A 14,607-nucleotide genomic window follows, 5' to 3' on the forward strand; every position below is an offset into this window, starting at 1 on the left:
TGTAATGGTGGATCTAGCGTTAATTTAGTTTGAAAAGTGTATTTACAGGTAGTAAACATCTTTTGTTATGTGTACCATTGATTTCATATCACAATTTGCTATTGTTTAGGTACATTTTGCATAAAATACCGATATTGCATTTCATTTGCTGATGACAATTCATTACAAGCTAGGCGACTGTACGTACCATATTATTCCAGATAGAAAAATCTTTCAAAATATTCATCAACGTCTTAGAGAAACTGGAACATTGAAAAAAAGAGGCCAAGGAGGGTGTCACCCAATAAGAAATTACTGGTGTTTTTGAAAAAATCAAAATCAAAAATCATCAAAGGATAAAACATGCTTAGAATAGACCAAGGAATTACTTTTTAACTTTTGCCGTACCATGGATAAGTGAAGTCCATTTATGTCATTAACTGTCATTACAAAACACATGCTGAGCAAACACTGTTTTGTTCCAAACTATTTTAAAAATTCCGCTCACGTGTCACATTAACCTCTAGGACAATTTGAAATGGAAAGAAAATTATTTATAAACTTCTTTATTAAAAATAATCTATGCCATTTATAATATAGACAAAAAAACTTTCATTGTATACAAAAAGAATCCCGGTCTTATAAATTCACAAAAATGAAAACAAATTCCGAAAAAAATATCGGAAATGAGTTATGAAAGAATTACGTTAAAGCTCAATTTGTATGCACTTACTTAGTCTCGTTATGCCTTTCATACAAAAATATGTCTTTCCAATGACTAAGTGCCTATAAATTGCCACCTATCACATAATTATAAAGATCCCGTAGTCTCGTAATCACAAAGTTTCCTTAAGTGCGCTTCAGCTCTCACACAAATTAAACGATTTAAAATGAAAATTCGTTGAATTATGAAATAAAAATTAAAAGCTTAAACGAGAGCTAAAACAGTTCTAACTCACACGAAATGGATAAAGGAAATGATTGGGATTTAAATAAAGCGCATTTGGTAAAGAATGACTTTATTCAAATAAACTTTCTTACATCAAAAAATGTTATCACAAATACTTCCTTAAGTTGTCTTTTACAATTAATTACTCGGTAAAAAATGTTTCTTAACCATTAAATTTATGCAAGTAACAGTCAACATTTATCATTAGGCAATAAATGTTTACACAGCATTGCAAATTTGTACTGGAGTTTGGCAAAAAAAATATATATATATGACTCTCTAAAATAAGGTGACATCCCAATCATTTCCTCATGTGATGCCGCTATTAACTATTATTACTTCTTTTTATGTGACATTGTCAGTCGGCGCTGAAGCGTTTAAGACTTCATCGTATGACTGCTCCAGACAATGCTTAAGTTCTGCGTAACTCACAACCAAAATACTTTGCTCATCTCTCGACATTAGGCACACCTAAATACCATAGCTTTATTATCCACCTTTTCAAATTTATAGTGAGCTATTGATTATAAACAAACACGTCTTCTGTATTTGCGCTTAACATGTGGTTAGTTGATCTTTACGGAGCAAACAGATAAGGTGAATCATTTTATAATCAATGACCCTGGCAGACTAGTTGACAAAATACAAACCTTCTCCGGAACACCTGTATCTAACTTATTAAGACACTGGACAACATGAGCCATATCCAGCCAAGGCCGACCATCTTCAGTAACCTGATGAAACACATAATCTCGAAACAGTTTCAACATGTATCGATCGCCTGTTTCCGACCATGTACCATCCATATTAAATCTACAAATCAAGGTATCACGCAACAATTTGAGACGTCTGACTGGGAAACAATTTACTATTCCTCATTGACTGGTAATAGTAAGTGCTTTCCCAATTTCAGTGACATATGCACATACTCGGGACGTTCGTTGATACTCCCCAATTTCACTAGGAGCCTAAATAGCCGTCCGTTTTCCATTTCTTTCGAAACTTCGTTCTCCAATACATCTGTGCGTGTTTGTACACTGTCCAATTGAGTGTAAAATCGAGCACCGATCATAGGCATTAGATCTGTTACACTTCTTCGCTGTTGCGGGGATAAAAGGTACCTAAAATGAGTTCTTCATGTAATAACTTTTAATAAGAAAAATGAACTTATAACAATTTCTTTATCAAGGTTTTCACTTCGTCTATAAAAATACGTTTGGGTTCCGGACAATTTTACTTTTCTATTTTATTCTTTAAACGTCAACTCGAATGCAAATTTGTTAGAGATGTGTCTCACACATTCTTCTTTTTTTTCGAGGCAGTTTCACATACATTGCGGTTTCAACCTTAAATCAAATTCAAGAATACCGACATTTATCTTTGGATAATTTCAAAACAAGTTGTAAATCAGCATATGCATGATTAAAGCGCATTTTTGGTAATGCAGGTCAGTATTTTAATAGCGAAGTTTAAAATTATCGATCTCACGAGTAATTTTGGCTACGTTAAATAATTAACTTTATTTAATTTCAAATCACAAAGTAAATAATAAGTTTTTATACTGGTAGCGCTATCTAACGGTAAAATTATAGCACCTCCGAAACCCATATCGAAATTATTTTCTTCAGTTATCGATCTCACAAGTAATCTAACTGAAAATAGACTAGTGCCTGCACATCTACACTAAAGCAGAAAGCTTTTAGTGAAAATTTGAATTCTCTAGCTATTGTAGTTGTGGAGATCTCACGCGGACAGCCGGTCTGCCAGCCATAACGAATATAATAGCGTATTTTTTTCAAAAATGCGCTAAAAATAATATTTGACATGTGTTTTGAACATTTTTGAAGTAAAATCAAATAGAGTTTTTAGAATACCATCTTGTTGTCAATAATGTTTAAATAGGTACGAAATGTGCAATTCTTTTTTGCTTTGTTCTTTTTTTTTCATTATTTTTGTGCAATTCTTTTTTTGCTTTGTTCTTTTTTTTTTCATTATTTTTTAGTCTTTTTCAAGCATATATATTTATGTTTAATTTGATCATGTTATGCGTCTCATGTCAAAGAATTTTGTTTTGATTTAAGCATATTATGTCACAGTTTTACTGGAAGAGTGGAAGATCTGTTCCATTTGTGAAAATTTTCTTTGTTTTTCACAATAAATTATTATTATGGTCGGTGTTTCTTGTGAGAACTCAGGTCTAGCCTGGTTAACTAATCGCACGGATTAAAATCAAGTAACGATTTATTATTCTGCAACTCGAATCCTTTTGTATACAATTTAACGCATGTACTATTGCTTCATCAACATGTAATTTATAGTAACCCCAAGGAATGCTCTTAACTAAGCGGATATGTCTTTAAAAGGCGATGCACGCCCTTTTATAACCCGTGTCTTTCTGTCAGCTGATCATGTTTTCAAATCGCAGTTAGCGGCAGTGTTGCCTCGACCACTGCATGTCTGCTAGTTGATCATAAAAATGTGGCGTTACCGTATAAACTGTACAAATCTTTTAGAATCTTGAGTCTTCAATGAATTTCAAGAATTATCAAGACGAACATTTGAAACTATAGTGTATTTAAAAGCTCTCATGAGGAATCAATTGATTTCCCTCCTCAGCTTTTCAATAGCTCCCACAGCATTTTTTTGACATTCTCTATGAGAACTCGAGGAGTGCTGGGATCCAAAGAACAAGCATAATCCCAAGTAACAAAATAAGGGGACGAGGAACCTAAAGAAAAATTTGAATTTGAAGAATCTCAGAGTCTAATAAAATTGATGAGTTGAACAATCAGAAGCATATGAAAAAATGGAAGAATCCAAAAAAAAACTCCGTGGAGTCTTTCCAAAAAATCGGAAAAATCCAAAGAAATAAAAGCATCTGAACTCTGAAGAATATAAATGATCCAAAGAATCCGAATAATCGCAGAACTGGTTTTTATTTCTGGTTTTGTGAAAGAGGATTAAAGCAAGCAGCGTGAGAGTTCCTAATTGCGAAAAAATGAAAGACGCGCGAAGGAAGTGAAAGACATTTAATGGAAGCGTATAGATAGCTTAAAGTAAGCATGAATAACGAGTCTGAGGAACCACGAAAATGGCAAATGGAAGGGAAAAACAAGTAGGATACCACAGTAGAATTTCGCATGCTGCTACGATCAGATTGATTGGATAATTTAATAACTGTCAGTAATTGAGATTTTTTTATTGAATTGTCTGTCGAACGCATGCGTGCGTGGTATGTATAAAAACAAAAAACAAGCTCTGAATGATTTTCTTTCTTCCAGCATTGTTTTCATGTTTTGAAGAAGAAATTTTTGGCTTTGTCATTTAAATTGTGTTTAATCGAATCCAAAGTGCGACCCAGTTAAGAGTTTTCATGCCCGATTTTTAAATTATTCAATATGACAATTATGTCAGGTGTTAACGAAAATTTGTGTAGATAAGCCTTTAGAATTTCCGGAACTTGGAATGAGGCTACTGAGCCTCCCAAATTATTGATTTAAAGTCAACATTGAGATTTTACATTGTGACAGGAGCTGAACGTCTACAAGGAAAACAACTACAATTCTAAATTTAAACGTTGCTTTGATTTCAGCTAGCTGGACAGATGTTTTGTGAGTGGCTTAGTGACCATTTGCCGTTGCACATGATGGAATTTTTTATTTGGCGCTCAACGTGGGGCACATAGCAGTTTATATTTGGCGCCCAACGGGGGGCACATAGCAGTAGGTATGTACTATTATATTTTTTCATAATAAACCTGACATAATTTTGCTTCCATTCTGGTGGGCAGCCGAGATGAAAATAGCCCATACACTTATTTTCAAATACGGACCAAAATAGATAAACAAAAAAAAATATTTTAATGTCGGGATAAATAATGGGGTTCTCCTACTACAGTCAAAACAAAGCAAAAGGAAATATAGTAAACCGGATAGGTACCACTTAGTCTTATAGTAAATTCAATCAAAAAGAGAAGAGAGAAAACTTACCAAAAGGGAGAATCAAAGCAGGCTAATAATAGATCCTTGTTCTGCTCTTGATAAGCTAAAGGAATAAAATAATGGAAAGGGTAGAACGTAAACAATAATTGGGGTCACAATCAAAGGTAACTTAATAAAAAGATAAATGTTAAATATATGGATGTTACTCGATTACTAAATTAACCTCAATAGATTTAACAAAAAATCAACTCGTAGTAAGGGAAATTAGTGATAAATGTCATAATAAACTTCTTTATCAATAAAAGCAACACATGATTATTCAAATAAAAATTTTAATTACAACTTAGCTCTGTCGAAAGCCAATGTGCTCAAATGTTATTTTCAGGAGAAGACGAAAATTAAAATATTATCTGTGAACTACAGGTCGCAATCTTTCTGAGCTCAGAAGGGCGCTTTATTGCCTTATCTGTAACGGGTAAAAACACAAACAAAAAACAAGAGGGAGAGTGAATAGCGCGGCACATAAATATTGCGATAGCAATGTCTAACGTTTTATACTCAGGTACTTGAATACTGCAAACTGTAATTAACACTATAAAAACCAATAATTCAATTTACGTTTAACTAAACAAAAGCAAAATTTTCACTCAACGAGCTGTCATTTACAAATGGGTAATGACAAAATATTCGTAACTTTAAATAACTGAATTTGCAATTCAGAAGCAAATAACTAAATGTCAATGGCGGGTCCATGAAAAATGCGATGTCATTCAAATTATAGGTAATATTAAAGCCGTCGATGTAAGTTAAAATACTCAGGTATATAATAACGAAGGAAAAGTAAACCAGAAGAGAAAATTAGGAGAGAAGGCAAAAACCCTATAAAGAGGCTTGAGCAGCAGCGTTTCAATGAACCAATAGTAGTAAACACAAGAAAAACTTCGTAGACGTCCAAGACGGCCAAATAAATCCCTTAAACGGGTAGACAAAAATGCCTAGTAACAAAATGGCGAATTAAAGTAACGATCAAAGCAAAATCAATTTTTTACAGGTAGTGGTAGTAGTAATGCGCACGCAAAAAGAATTAAGGAAAATCAAGAAAGGGCAAAATAAAAAAAAAAGTACATTCGAGTGACTAGCACTGGAAAGTGCTTTATTTTAGATTATTTCCTTGATATACCAAAATAATTAGAATTGATATGGTTACTGTCTACCTAGACACCGTAAGGTAGAAGAGGAAGGATTATGTATGTATGTATAGTTACTGTCCATATTTCAGCGATTATTTGCAAACGTCAAAATTCTACTATGATTAAGAATGTGCCAAAATGTGTTGCGTAATTTAATATTTATTCAGACAATCAGCATGCAGAATATCCCGCGAGCTTAAGATAACCTGAATAAATTTTGTCGTTTTTCATCAACTTATTTTGCTAAAATATTTCTTGTCAATTTCCTCCCAAAATCCCCTGTGCTACTCTATTTCTGTACAATTAAAAATGCAATTTTGTTCAACATGGTTGCCACATTTACCCTCAACCTTTAAAAATTTAAGCATAGATAAATTTTCTCAGCATTTTTTTTATGTCTGGGTTTCTATATGGTGTCACTTTTTTTCATCACCTTGTATTTGCTCCAATTATACCTACCGTTACAATTTCAAGAAAATCACTTCACAAATAAAACTGTTGGTTCTGTGTAGAAAGGTAGTGTAATATGTTATGCAATATTAAATATTAAATTTTTTTTTTTTATGGACATACATCCCCAAATTATCAAAACATCCCAAAACCACACACCCAAGAAACTTACATAATTAAGTTTCGCAAATCCGTAGTGTAGGTGCGAGTAACCACTTCGACAGCGGTAGATATGTTCTCTCGTTGCACAGCCATCGTGGACTTACAAGCCAATGCCAGCACTAGTTTACCAAGTGAGGTAAGGTCCTCTTGTTGATAATGTTGAATTAAACCTACCGGATTGGAAGCTGTACTGGTATCATTTATAATTACATCCATAACACCGAGGCAACTAAGTCTTAATCTATTGCCGACTGTGATTATGATTTTCGTAGGATCCAAACTTCTACACGCTAAACCTAAATTGAGAGAGTTAATTGCGGCGTTTGCACGAGCGACGCGATTACCGGCAACGTGGATAATTCTTAAAGCGGACGTAAGTTGAATGATGTAATTCCAAATGAGTGCTTCGGGTAACTTGTTATTTTGTTGATGGCGCAATATGGAGTTCTTATGGTGACTGTACGGCCTAGGTGCGGATGGATCGGTGGCGAAGGGGTCAACGTAACCATTCATGGAGTCCGATGCAAAATGTTTTGTAAGTAAGGTTTCCGAACCGGGATGAAAATCGTAGACAAACACCATTGCTGAAATAATGTGCTTCATCATCAGAGATGCTCAACCCCCCCCCCAATAAAAAATGATAGTGTGCTTAAGTTAATGGTCATAGGTCTACTTACAGTTGTCCCCAAACGCCTTTGTCGTAAAAACTTCTTTCAGCTGAACAATATTGGAATGGATCAGTTTCTTCCACATATCAACGTACGTCATGCACTTGGTATTTTGGAGTCGAAAACCTACACGTTTTTTTTAACTAAAGCTACAGAGTGTGCGCATTTAGTGTTATTTCTTTAGCAGCATGAAAACCATTAGGAACGAGGTAAACAAGTAAACTACAGTAGTAAAGTTTTCATCCCATGAAAGAAATAAGCACTAAATGGACAATTGATTGAAAAACGATACCACACTTGGCATCCTTGGTTGAGTACTAAAATCAAACAACCAATCACCTTGCATACGGTGTATAAACTAAAATGTAATCGAGAAATGAACACGTTTGCGTTCAATTTTCGATCACATTGTCGCAAACTTGTACCGTGTATCCTTCGTAAGCAATGCCTTGTGCCAGTCTTTATGTGAGTTGCCTTGTACATCGAAGCTTGGTACCCTATAAGCGCCTTTTGAAGGGAATTGGTCGGTATCGGTTCTAACGGGCAGAGTTCGTGATAATTATCGACGTCTTGTGGAAGATCTACAATGCCCGGTTAATCAAAAACCCCCCCACTCGGTAACCGACGTACCTGGAAATTGCCCGGGATCCGGCTGTAAAAGGGTGAGGGCATTACGATTTAAGATATCCATGCGAGTATCTTCGGCAATAAAAAAGGAGGAACTACCAGTTTTCGATTTGAGGGCGGTCACATGGCTTGGCGTACCGGGATAGACTTGATAACTCGAACCGACGGAACTATTGACTGAACTTAGTGTATCATTTGTGGTTACGGAATTTTCGGCTGATGTTGGATAAAAATATGTTGTGCCGCCCACATTTTCCTGAAAAGATTAAGAGATGAGTTGTTGCATGCAATATAAAAACAAAACTTAAAACTTATGGCACTTAGTCTGCTCAGGTTTATTGCAAGATCTCCCATTTACAAGCTACAATAAACAGTATATCAAAGTATCAATAAGTAGGTACTCCTTATAAAATACTTGAATTATTATAGTACATGAAATGAGGCGTAGTCTTGAAGGAGTGCTGAAGGAAACTTGAAGAAAAAAGACTCTAAAGAAGAGTGCCAACTTTAAAACTGCCTAAAAGATTCAATAAGCTGAAGACATGAAGATGGAAGGACGTGTGAAGAAAGCTTGAAAAAGGCGCGAGTGAAATATAAAGCAGTTGAAAAGAGGGGGGTTGCTAGGGTATTGTAAAAACTTAATTAAAGTTCATTGTTGCCTGTCAAAAAAGTTATTGGCTTGGATTTGAGTGTTTATAGGGTGGAGCCTCTAAAACTATCCACCCATAATATCTGGAAAACAGAATCTGATACCATCATGCTGTTTTCAGTAAACACATGGCCACCTAGGGGGACATACTTGATTTGCGTAATTACTAAACGCTACCACCTTAAGATTGACTATAAAATAAAAGCATCCATGCAAGATCAAGGCTGTTAGCAAACGTAGACTCCAGTGCCAGCCCTGGCAGAACGAGCGACTGCACTTTTGGACGTTTTTTATAAAAGTACTTTCGTCGCAATACTCGCCTTACTTAAAAAATGTCGTTTTTTTGCAATTTAAGGTGGGTACTCCTGCCGTCCAACGCATTCACAGCGCTAGTGTGGCTCTTACATTATTTATTATAATTAATTGTCCAAAAATAAGCTCACAAGATGGCGCACTACCTTTTGTCATGTTAAAGTCACTATATATAGAAAGTACCGCACTCCATTGGGCTCGTCTGTTAGAGAGAGAACGTATGATTTTTGCCCAAAAATGGCGGAAGTTACCAGATTCTAGTAACTTTAATGTTAGGGATTGTTCCACTTGTTTGGAGATATCTGTATATATTTTTATAAATCATGACAGTACTATGAAGTTAGGTTATAAAAAATGATAGCTATTCAGATTTTATTTGTCAATTTTTTTAAGTTGACAGCAAATTTGCCCAGAAATGGCGGATGATTGCGGTACTTTCTATATCTAGTGACTTTATGTCATGTAATAAATCGAAAGCGAAGCTATTCATTTATGTATTTTAAATAGAAATTCACAAGTTTTGCAGCATTTGCGCCAGAGTAAGGAATAAAAACATCGCGCCTGGAGATCACTTGTACTACACAAATTAGGACATGAAGGGAAATATGGCTGTTCACTAAGAGCGAAGAGATGCATGCGAATTATTGCTGATTGTGATTCGAGCGTATACGCAAGAATAAAAAAAAAAGGTCCCATACGGTACAGAAGTGAGAAAAATGAAGAGCGCTAACCATGCTTAGAAAAACTGTGGCAAACATCTCCGATACTCTTTACAAATATCGTAAAAAAACATAAGCGTTGCATTTGAAAAACAAAAATTAAACCGGAAGTGAAACCGGCAGTTTGAATATGCGATCAGATAGATTTAAACAATTTTTCGTATTTCGCCAAATAAAAGAAATAATGCGGCGACTCGCTTATGTCTTATGTACGTGCCGTTTTCATTGATTTGTCACGTGCTTTTGACAGCGTATGTCATAGCATATTACTTGACAAACTACAAATGTATAACTTTGACAAAGTCAGTCTAAGGCTTATACAATCATATCTCACTAACAGATGTCAATGCGTTAGAAGGAACAATATTTATTCGAGCCAAGCTAGTTTAGTAAAAGGCGTGCCACAAGGCAGCATTCTTGGTCCACCCCTTTTTTTGATATATATCAACGACATGCCTACTTATATCTCCCAAACCGAACGTTGCATATTGTAACGGAAACGCTCCAGACATGACGTCGCCTTTGGCGCCCTGGAATTTTCTAGGCGCGCGATGTTTGCAACGTATCTGGTAATTACGCGAATGTTCTGGACTTACATTGCTTGCATGTATAAATGGTTGCGGACCGAAAATCGAGGCAGTTTTTACTACCGAACGAGATCAAGTACGGACGAAACATTGAGCGCGAAAATCTGATATAAATTACGAAGTGTGATATAAATAGTCGATATAAAATTGTACAGTTTTTATAGTGTTTTAGTTTTGTTTAATAAATATTGATATAAATCGAACCCGAATTTATAAATCACGTTACAATATTATATGCTGATGATGCTATCCTTCTAGTTGGCGCTAAACATTTGGACGATACCATCACTAAATCGAAGGATTGACTTATTTTCAATCTTATGTTATGATGGCTCGTTGAAAAGAGAATTTAAAAAACGTGCCATAGTGTTTATTCACTTGATACGCGTCGTTGCAGACGGGATTTCGTGGGTTTAAAGAAAATTCTGATCAAGTGTCAGCCACACATCGCCGCCTGAGATCGCTCCGTGTGCACCGCCGGCCGGTTGGGTTGCCTACCTACAGGCGCGAAATTCCAGAAGGTAAATTTGGCTCTGGCACCCTTATTTTAGATTTCCGACCCCAAGTGTCCTATATCAAAATACTCCCCTACGCACCACCTACACGCTCCCAAACGGTGGCAGGTACTATAGGAATCACCCTGTATTTTCAAGGTTAAATAATATACTTTGTAGTAGTTTTTTTTTTTTTTTTTACTACCTACACTGGTCATAATAGAGACAATATATTTTCCCTAATTTGTGCAACGTTATTGCAAAATATATCAATACCAAGTTTATTGTAATAATTGCACATTCGATACAGCGGCGAATTTTGGTAATGTGATGTTCGAGGTATACCAATTTCAAAAGTTCTTTGCTGTCTAATGTTTTTTCTAGGAACTACAAGTTTTAATTGATGTAGGGTTTGAGTGTCGTCAATTACCGATCTACATGGTATTATAACTTCACCCTACACTTTACAATTAAATAAACACTCGAACAATCAAACACAAGATACCATTTCAAATGCGAACTGTCAAAACTAATAAAAACAAAGAGCTAGGTTTAACTGACAGATTTTAAAAATTTTACATTAATTTACCTAAATACGAAAAATGATTTTTTTTCTCAATAACGGTGGCAAATATGAAAAGATTACAAGAGACCAAAAACCCAAAAAAAAGTTCAGGGATACAAAATGGAACATGAGTCCTGAAAAAACAACACCCTGTAGATATTCTCACTACCATCATTGATACGGCCAATCATGTAAACCCTTCAACACAACTTACATCTCAAATTTGAGCAAAAAATCCTCGAAAATATCTCAAACACTGCCGGAAATATACCTAAATAAAAAAATCTTGAGACTTTAACACCTTGTATCAGTAATAAAACGTTTGTGGACCGATGTTTATATGAACCTTTTGCTATAAAATAAGCCAAAGAATTATCCCCTTACGTACGTACATCATATTTGGGAACACCCTCTATATCAAAAATTGAGTGATATTAAACATGGGATTAATTAAAAAAAACACCCTGTATACAAGCACCTTTAGAACTGAAATACGCAAATCCCCCTTTTTTTATCTTCAAATTAATCAGAAATAATTTTTTTTAATCACTGGACGCTTGCCTCAATCTTCTCAATTTAGATAAGATTGTTTACACGAAAGATAATCAATCACCTTGAAACCGTTTAATGCTATTTTCTCGGATACGATAACAACAATTACGTAACAATGTTTTGAAAAACACATTCCCAACTAACCTAAAGTTCCCTGACAAAATACAAACCTGATAGGCGGCGACCGTAACCGCCGGCTTCTCAATGGGAACATGAGGTATCGGCGAGCAGTTATTGGCAGTGAGCGGCGGTGACGGTTGAGGTGTTAAATGGGGCGAAATCGTGCCACTGTGTGGCGATTCCGCGACGGTACGCTGATAGCCGGGTCCGGTCGTCGTGCCCGACAGTCCAGGGAATGAATTGAAGAAGTTGGGGGACGCTAAAAGTCGCCCGTTTAGATACCGGCCAATAACACTTGGCGGTTTTACCTGATGAGTTGGTTGTATTGATACGTGCGGATGGAACGAATTCGGGCGATTGAGGTGTGACTTTTTTAGAATTGACCGGCGAGCCGAGGGTGACTTTCGCGAATGATTGTGTGATGGTATTCGTTGCCACCGGAGTACTCGTGTTTTGACGGTTCTGGAAATGGGAAACTGTTTAGTGGTGGAGAATGATCGACTGGTGTTAGACCTACCATGTACGTGGCCAATTTCGATTCTTGAGGTACTCCATTTGATGCAAACACATACATAGAATGATCCATTTTGTTTTCTGCAAGAACATCAGTTGCAAAGGCATTACAATCTAATCAAAGGTACATAGCGCTAAAGTGTTACAAAAGTAAACCTGCTGAATTAAGACAATGTAAAGTTGTGTTCAAAAACCGTAAAATTATCACAGAGCCGCTCAATAAAACGCTTTTTACTACGATCTGGAGACATCTACGCAACTACTTTCGGATCAAAAAGCGCGAAAATGACGTGAAAATGTTCATAAAAACCACTTTACGTACGTATTTCCAAAACAAAAGCTGCTAGAGTTCACATTATCTTGATATTTTTTCCATCTTTCACTTCTTTCAGAAAACAGACGCTGGTGGGGGAAGAAACAGTGGCGTGCTACACTGACATTTTCGCTACGAACGGCCGCTAAAAAATGCCAATGCCAGTTTTGTGCAAAAAAAAACGATAAATATTCGCCTTCTTTATCACTCACTTCAGGCAGCTGTGGTTACATTGGACGATTTCTACTGATAACACGAGATAAAAATTAAGGACGCTAATTTATTTAATTTACATCTTTAATTTTGCTACGTATAAATTCGACAACCTCCTTATTTCTTAATAACGCTCTTTTTTTCTCAATTAGAATATCGTGTAGTAAGTGCTGCGAAAACAAATCAGCTGATGCGAATGACGGATCTTCAACTTCCAGGTTTTTCTCGTCGCGTTCCTGCTTTTTCAATTTTTTATTGACGGGATCCTCTTGGACTTCCTTTGACGTAGACAAATTTTCCGCCTCGATAGATTTGCGTTCATTTTCGGATAACTTCTTCTGTAGCAGGGAATTTAGTCGTTCCTTCACGTTTTCGCTTTCCATATGTTACAGGATGCACGAATCTGGTTGTAATTAAATGCGCAGTTTTGACTGAAATCACCTACGATTTTTTTATTTGCAACGTGCTCGGTTGCCTACTGTACGATATCCTTGAACTATGAGAAATTATGCTCGCATTTTCAGATTTCGTTAAATAATAAAAACATATGTAGGAACACGTGTGGGCTGCTAAAATGCAGATTGACATAATTTTCCATAGGCGTAGACTGTGTTGGTAAATGCGGGTAGTCTTTGCTATCAAAATAGGTAACGTAATTTTTCAAAGATTAGGAAAATCGGATCTCAAAGCCTTCCCCATAAATTTATTGTTGTACTATTAAAACACGACTACTATGGACTCAAAACTCCAAACGAGGGGAGAATTATCTATCTCGGGGGCGAGATTCTGCTAATAAAAACTTTTCTGTTTAGAATCTGTGTGGGTTATACGAGTTGCGATTCACAGATTTCCACATATTTTGTTGTACTTCTGTCTGAAGAATTTGTTACATGTAAAGCTCATATTTTCCAATATAATGAATTATGAACATTTATTTTTCCCTTTCATCCCGACTAAAAAATCTCTTCTGCACTAAAATTCAAGTTCGACCGACCGTCTTTGCAACGATCTTATTTGGTAAAATCTTCAGAACCAAATCTTTTTTTGCGCTCTCGCCTTAATTCCACGCCATTTTATTGCTTTTTGCAAAGGTAACTTTAGACCTTTAGCCTGTATGTTCAAGCCATAGTGAAGCTTATGAACTTAAGAATTAGCTATATTTCAACATTTTTTGCACATATCAAATGCTGCATAGAACAAGGTGTATTCCCTGATAAATACCTAATGAAAGACGCTATCGGTCATCCTATATTTCACAAAGAGGCGATAGAAAAGTGTGGAACAGCTTACGCTCTATTGCAGTGGTACCTATTTTTTTGGAAAACGGCCAAATTAGCCAGTAAAACGATGCGAGAAATCGTCACTGCGGTCAAAAAGTGGTTCAGGGCTAGAATGACTTACTACTGAACGAAAAATAGAACCACCACAGGTCAAATTCACTTGGACCGCTGGCACCAGGTTAAGCCATCTCCTTGCGTTGACCTCCAACTCGCGTTGGAACCCCAAATCCAAACTCTACGCTTCAAGCTACATTACGGAATAAAACAAACTATTGGAACGGAGGCTGCCCTAATTGCTTCTCATGCCCTTATTTTGCCTATATT

General features: G+C 36.1%; 2 protein-coding genes and 1 long non-coding RNA gene across 4 annotated transcripts; 1 reads left to right on the forward strand and 2 right to left on the reverse strand.

Moving 5' to 3' along the window:
• Positions 1-554: 554 nt before the first annotated feature.
• LOC116173175 (PAN2-PAN3 deadenylation complex subunit PAN3-like) lies at positions 555-12,935 on the reverse strand. Of its 2 annotated transcripts, XM_031490492.1 has the most exons (12): positions 12,800-12,935; positions 12,482-12,558; positions 12,273-12,426; positions 12,015-12,223; positions 7,970-8,222; positions 7,765-7,920; positions 7,349-7,465; positions 7,016-7,255; positions 6,682-6,967; positions 1,858-2,049; positions 1,579-1,741; positions 555-1,399 (listed from the first exon to the last, which is right to left on the reverse strand). In XM_031490492.1, the coding sequence occupies exons 2-12, from the start codon at positions 12,548-12,550 to the stop codon at positions 1,274-1,276; spliced, it is 1,965 nt and encodes a 654-aa protein (XP_031346352.1). In that variant the 5' UTR covers positions 12,551-12,558; positions 12,800-12,935; the 3' UTR covers positions 555-1,273. The 2 variants fall into 2 exon arrangements, with proteins under 2 accessions (XP_031346352.1, XP_031346353.1); XM_031490493.1 differs by lacking the exon at positions 12,800-12,935 and having other exon boundaries at positions 12,482-12,727.
• Positions 12,656-12,952, forward strand: LOC116173178. Its single transcript, XR_004145885.1, has 2 exons — positions 12,656-12,795; positions 12,870-12,952. It is a non-coding gene; the product is annotated as an uncharacterized LOC116173178 (long non-coding RNA).
• On the reverse strand, positions 12,800-13,623 carry LOC116173177. The gene is made up of 2 exons (XM_031490494.1): positions 13,084-13,623; positions 12,800-13,036 (listed from the first exon to the last, which is right to left on the reverse strand). Exons 1-2 carry the CDS (start codon positions 13,384-13,386, stop codon positions 13,034-13,036), a joined length of 306 nt encoding a protein of 101 aa, XP_031346354.1. The 5' UTR covers positions 13,387-13,623; the 3' UTR covers positions 12,800-13,033.
• Between the last annotated feature and the right edge of the window lie 984 nt (positions 13,624-14,607).

The sequence above is a fragment of the Photinus pyralis genome, unplaced genomic scaffold (assembly GCF_008802855.1).
Source record: "Photinus pyralis isolate 1611_PpyrPB1 unplaced genomic scaffold, Ppyr1.3 Ppyr1.4_LG6, whole genome shotgun sequence".
Lineage (NCBI taxonomy): Eukaryota > Metazoa > Arthropoda > Insecta > Coleoptera > Lampyridae > Photinus > Photinus pyralis.